Source organism: Nerophis lumbriciformis, linkage group LG13 (genome assembly GCF_033978685.3).
Source record: "Nerophis lumbriciformis linkage group LG13, RoL_Nlum_v2.1, whole genome shotgun sequence".
Classification (NCBI taxonomy): domain Eukaryota; kingdom Metazoa; phylum Chordata; class Actinopteri; order Syngnathiformes; family Syngnathidae; genus Nerophis; species Nerophis lumbriciformis.
Window position 1 is genome coordinate 34,423,373 of NC_084560.2, and position 6,000 is coordinate 34,429,372.

General features: G+C 39.5%; 1 protein-coding gene across 4 annotated transcripts in view; it reads left to right on the top strand.

The window, feature by feature from the left end:
- The window catches only part of rbm44 (RNA binding motif protein 44), a 29,162-nt gene extending 23,594 nt beyond the window's left edge, over positions 1 to 5,568 (top strand). Inside the window, exons 11-19 of one of the 4 annotated variants that reach the window (XM_072914514.1) lie at positions 2,128 to 2,180; positions 2,242 to 2,379; positions 2,442 to 2,589; positions 2,661 to 2,692; positions 4,275 to 4,329; positions 4,386 to 4,476; positions 4,555 to 4,617; positions 4,671 to 4,732; positions 4,809 to 5,566. In XM_072914514.1, coding sequence (XP_072770615.1) covers positions 2,128 to 2,180; positions 2,242 to 2,379; positions 2,442 to 2,589; positions 2,661 to 2,692; positions 4,275 to 4,329; positions 4,386 to 4,476; positions 4,555 to 4,617; positions 4,671 to 4,732; positions 4,809 to 5,105 — 939 coding nt within the window. In that variant the 3' untranslated portion in view covers positions 5,106 to 5,566. Of the gene's footprint in view, positions 1 to 2,127; positions 2,181 to 2,241; positions 2,380 to 2,441; positions 2,590 to 2,660; positions 2,693 to 4,274; positions 4,330 to 4,385; positions 4,477 to 4,554; positions 4,618 to 4,670; positions 4,733 to 4,808 lie in introns of all 4 variants that reach the window. The other 3 variants (XM_061970941.2, XM_061970940.2, XM_061970938.2) reach the window with 3 other exon arrangements.
- The last annotated feature ends 432 nt before the right edge of the window (positions 5,569 to 6,000 follow it).

Sequence of the window (6,000 nt, forward strand, 5' to 3'; positions counted from 1 at the left end):
TGCATGTCCACATCTTCGTGACCAAACAGGCTTTGCTACACATGCTAAAGGGGAACTGCACTTTGGGAATTTTGCCCATCATTCACAATCCTTATGAATACAATTTTTTATTTTTTTTTATGCACTCCTAACTAGTAAATGCAAGCAAAAGTCAGCTTACAATGTAGTCAGCGGCAAACGCTCTATTCTGCCTATAAAGCGCTTAAAACACATCCAAACACAATGTTTTTTTATGCACACTGTAAGTATATATGTAATGTAGTAACATTCATAATATCATGTAATATATACATGATGTATATGTAATGTAGAAACATTCATAACATGTAATATATAAATGATGTAGGTATATATGTAATGTACTAACATTCATAATATGTAATATATACATGATATAAGTATATGTAATGTAGTAACATTCATAATATGTAATATATACATGATGTAAGTATATATGTAATGTAGTAACATTCATAATATGTAATATTTACATGATGTAAGTATATATGTAATGTAACAATCATAACATGTAATATTTACATGATTTAAGTATATATGTAATGTAACATTCATAATAACATGTAATATATACATGATGTAAGTAGGGCTGCAACAACTATTCGATTAAAATCGATTATAAAAATAGTTAGCGATTAATTTAGTCGATTCGTTGTATCTATGCTATGTGCAGAGGCATTTTTTTTTAATAAATAAATGATAATGATGAATGGGTTGTACTTGTATAGCGCTTTTCTACCTTCAAGGTACTCAAAGCGCTTTGACACTACTTCCACATTTACCCATTCACACACACATTCACACACTGATGGAGGGAGCTGCCATGCAAGGCGCTAACCAGCACCCATCAGGAGCAAGGGTGAAGTGTCTTGCTCAGGACACAACGGACATGACGAGGTTGGTACTAGGTGGGGATTGAACCAGGGACCCTCGGGTCGCGCACGGCCATTCTTCCACTGCGCCACGCCGTCCCAAAAACCTTTATTTATAAACTGCAACATGTACAAACAGCTGAGAAACAATAATCAAAATAAGTATGGTGCCAGTATGCTGTTTTTTTCCAATAAAATACTGGATAGAAATGTAGTTTGTCTCTTATCCGATTCATTAATCGATTAATCGAAGTAATAATCGACAGATTAATTGATTATCAAATTAATCGTTAGTTGCAGCCATAGATGTAAGTATATATGTAATGTAGCAACATTATGTCTTCTTTTCATATACTTTTTCAAATGTTGTAATCAGACTATATTTTCGGTATATTAGATGGAATTTTTACCTGACATGTTTCGACTGTCATCTGCAGTCTTCTTCAGAAGCGTCACCTGACCACTGTGACTGTTGCCTATCAGCTGTCCTTATAGGCGTGGCTGACCAGGCAGACCTGTCAAGTCTACCTGGTTGGCTACACCCCCACCCCCACCCCCATCGTTTGATGGTTAATGGAAGAGGGAGTCCCAGGTATGCGAGAGCATGAATGCTCCCTCATCCCAATTGATGATTTCCTTGGGCGGTTTCCTTAGTTTGATGGCCTCCTTAATCCATTGTTTGAAGTGCTTATTTATTTAGCAATGATCTGATAAGGCTGAATATCTTAAGATTTCCTGTTCGGATTTTTGTTTTAGGCTTCTTATAAACCTTCCAGTTGTCTCTTTTTTGCATTTTTTCTGATGTTCTTTCTTCCTTGTGTTGAATGTCCTCCCTATTTCTCACTTGTATGATTTTTTGCATGATTTGGTAAAAATACCATCTAATATACCGAAAATATGGTCTGATTACAAGAAAATTTTAAAAAGGAGGTCCTTAACGTTAAGGCTTTGAATAACAATATCGCTTATACTAAGGTCACGAAATGTACAGCAATTTCGATGGTTATTTATTGGGGTTTATGTTTGTGTTTATCTTTGAAAATGACTTAATGACGTCATGGCACCCATTGGCTCCATTTTTATTTACGAGTTAGAATGCATAACAAAAAACCGTTGTCTCATTAGGATTGTGAATGATTAGCATTATGCTCCTAATACAGTATTGTGGTACCTTATGGCCCTATTTAAACTTAATGTTTTAACATTGAAATAATTGACATGTTTTTTTATATTTCAGCAATTTAGCCAACTCCAGGCGGCCCAGGAAGTAAGACAGCAAACCGATAAGAGGTGTGAAAAGGAAACTGATGGATTTGTTGAGTTTTATGTTGACACGGTTTTGACCATTCAGTCAGGATTACCGAGCATGCGAACAGTGCAACTGTGTCCAACGCGCTCGCAGGGCGGAGCTCAGCGTGCTGGCCCTGCAGTATCACATGTGCCGAATGCAATGCTGGGCTGTCCGATTGCAGGAAAACACCAATCAAATGTAAGATGGTTACCTTCTGGATGACAGGATACACGTGTCAGACGTAACTTATGTTCTCTTAGGGACACTGAGCTTCCTGCCAGCATTGTGGCTGCTCTGCAAAAACTGGATTGTGACTACAATCAGATGCGAGAGAAGATCCTGGCAGGCGTTCATCTGGAGCGTCTCAAGCCTTTGTCTGCTGGCTGTGACAGGACGACTTGCATCCCTGTAATGTCAACTTGTTGCTGAGTAGACAAAAAGATGGGTCCTGTTCTAATGCTCTCTTACTGCTTTTTTAGATTGACCACTTCTTGAAGGCTGTGTCACAATGGTATGTTGGCACATGCTGCCATACAGTACTACTACAGTGGATCCTCCATTTACAAACTTCTTGAACGGGTTGAATCGGGAAAACTGTAGTGAAGCAAATGTCTCCATAAGAAACAATGGTAATATGAGTAATGGTTAGTTCATGTTTTAGTGAAGGTTTGTACACTTTGAACACAATATTAAGTGCTATACAGTACTGTATATTAGGGTTGTACGGCATAGTACTAGTATAGTATCGCGATACTAATGAATCAAAAACAGTACTATACTATAAAGTACAGGTTCGCCATATTTTTTTTTTACAGGCATGACGGCGTTTAGTCGTCACGTCATGACGTTGCTGGTTTTACGAGCAGAGGAGCATGTTCGGCAGCGCCCGCACACTGAGTACTTACAAGCAGGCAGTGTGTAGACAGAAAAGGGAGAATGGACGCATTTTGGCATAAAAACTAAAGATAAAGGTGAAGCTATAACACTGAAATGCCTTACGGAAGAGGTGCTTTAAGACATGGCTAGCTAGTTAGCGACTAATGTCCATCCGCAATCGGCAGTGTTTTAGCTACTTCTAAATCACTAATCCTGGCCTCTATGGTGACAAAGTAAGTTTTTTACATGTATCACTGGAGGATGAGGAATAGCTAAACATGCTTCACTACACACCGTAGGAGGATACAATAGCTCACCTGCTTCACAATGTAAACAAACGCCATGGGTGGATCTAGACCTGACATCCACTGTAATGATACCAAGTACAATAGTGTATCTAGTAGATACTGCTATGATTACATCGATATTTTTTAGCATCACAAAATCTTTCTTCCTTTTAAAAGAAATTCATATTATGTTTATAAACTCAGGAAATATGTCCCTGGACACATGAGGACTTTGAATATGACCAATGTATGATCCTGTAACTACTTGGTATCTGATCGATACCTACATTTGTGGTTTCATCCAAAACTAATGTAAAGTATCAAACAATAGAAGAATAAGTGATTATTACATTTTAACAGAAGTGTAGATAGAACATGTTAAAAGAGAAAATAACCAGATATTAACAGTAAATTAACAAGTAGATTAATAATATTGTTTTACAGTTTGTCTCTCATAATGTTTACAAAATAATAGCATGATAAATGACGCAGTATGCATCTTTTTCCAAAAAAGTCCGGTTTCATCACAATTGAGACTTGCTGTAGTACGAAGCCTGCCTCGTCAATTCTCCAATACCTCTAGGCACCATTCATGCATGGTCTGTTGAGTTTTCGGGACTCACATAGAGTTATCACAATGGACAAAACTTGTCAAAAGGCGAAACACAGGAAAGAAAAGCACGCTGAATAGGAAGTGACTAGTTGAGTACTCCAATATGCAGCGAGTGATGTGGAGGGCTCCGCCTCCTCACTAAAATGCCACGCCCTGCTTTTTGCTTGCAGGCCCAACACAAAATGGAGCGTTGGTACACAGAGACACATTTGGCTCGGTCTAAAAGTTTGCAAATAGATGGTTTCGTGAATCAAGGTTCTCCTGTACTACCTTTGCATGAATGTTCCCTTTTTTTTATTGTTTGATTGAATTTGAAGGAGTTCCGAGGTTATGCAGAAAGCAAAAAGACCAGACGAAGACAGCTGCAGACAGGTACCCCGCCAGTTGCCTTGTTGAAATAGTTGAAACATCAGTAGTGTGTTCCCCAGGGTGCTTCAAGAAGGACCAGTGTGGTCCACCAGATCCAAAAGGTCTGTGCCAAGTCAAGGAGCCCCGTCACAATTGTCTCCAAGGACAACGGTACTACTTTTGTGCAAACACTCTAGGAGAAGAGAGTATGCAAACAACCGTGTCTCACGTTTGTTTGTGCCAACACAGGCGAGGCGTGGTATGATGCCGAAGAAGACCTTCATCCATCCTCGGCACCTGAGCTGTCAAAAGGTAAGACCTCTGTTGTACACCAGCAGTACGCGACCCTCACTTGGTGTCCACAGATCCAGGATTGGTCAAGGAAGGCATGAGGACTTCTGAAGTGGGTGATCTTAACCTGACACAAGTGAGTATTGTGCTGCCAGTGTATGGCCAGCAGAGGGGGGTGTTGGCCTTAATGAGGAGAAAAATGTTCTCTGCAGGTAACCACTCGGCCTTCTGTCCAGACCAGCTCGATGGTCAGCAGCACACCCACCCCAGGTGGAACCTTTGTTCCCCAGCGCTACGGGACCATGAATGCCTTCGACACCCTGATGGCAGAACTGACCCGCTTCCACCCAGACGTGGGGAGGCAGAGGATTGTGGGGGCTCTGAAGGAGCTATGGGACACGTACCAGGGTGCCCTCTGTCCCCTGCCCCTCAACATCATCAGACAGATGGCCTCCGACCTCCTGAGCAGGCCTACTGGAGGAAAGATGCACTCTCAATGTTGGCAGTAAGGTTGGCCTTGTTTTCCACCGTTTCATGAGGAAGAGCTGTACGTTTTTTTTATTTGTGGAGGCAGCTGTTTTTGGTTGTAGTTTGTTCCCCTGCAATTAGAATGACAAATGACAATGAGGCAGGTGTTTGTCTTATTCAGTAAGGTTGGCCTTGTTTTCCACCGTTTCATGAGTAAGAGCAGTATGTTATCTTATTTGTGGAGGCAACTGTTTTTGTTTGTAGTTTGTTCTCCTGCAATTAAAATGACAATGAGGCAGGTCAGTCAATGTTGCAGTAAGGGTTGCCTTGTTTTACACCGTTTAATGAGGAAGTTATTTTGTTCATGCAACTGTTTTTGTTTTGGTTGTAGTTTGTTCTCCTGCAATTAAAATGACAATGAGGCAGGTTATTGTCAGTTCAAGTTTGTTTGCAATTGAAACATACAGAAGTTGAAGAAATGTGCAGCAGTTTTCAATAAGAGGGAAAGTAGAATTTTAGGAATAAACTAAATTGAAAGCATTTAGTATATCTCTATGTGGAATTGAACTACGGAATGTAATAAGTAAGTAACTTAATATTCAAATGTAATAAGGAACAGTACAAGAACATGTTGCTCACAAAGAACTACTGAAGCACAGTGACTGAAATTATTGGACTCTGTTCACTCCTTTAAACATTGAACAATTTGAGTGAAATTTTTTACGTTGATGTTAAAACTCCAAAAACGTCATTTAAATGGTTGTGGAAATGAAGAGTTAGGAATGGAGGCCTGTTTCTGCCACAAAAAAATGCCCCAATAGTAAGTCATGATTATGAGACAAAAAGTCATAATTATAAGATTGTCTAAATTATGAACTAAAAGCCAAAATTAAGTCCTAATTATGAGGTAAAAACTGAAATTATGCAATAGTTATA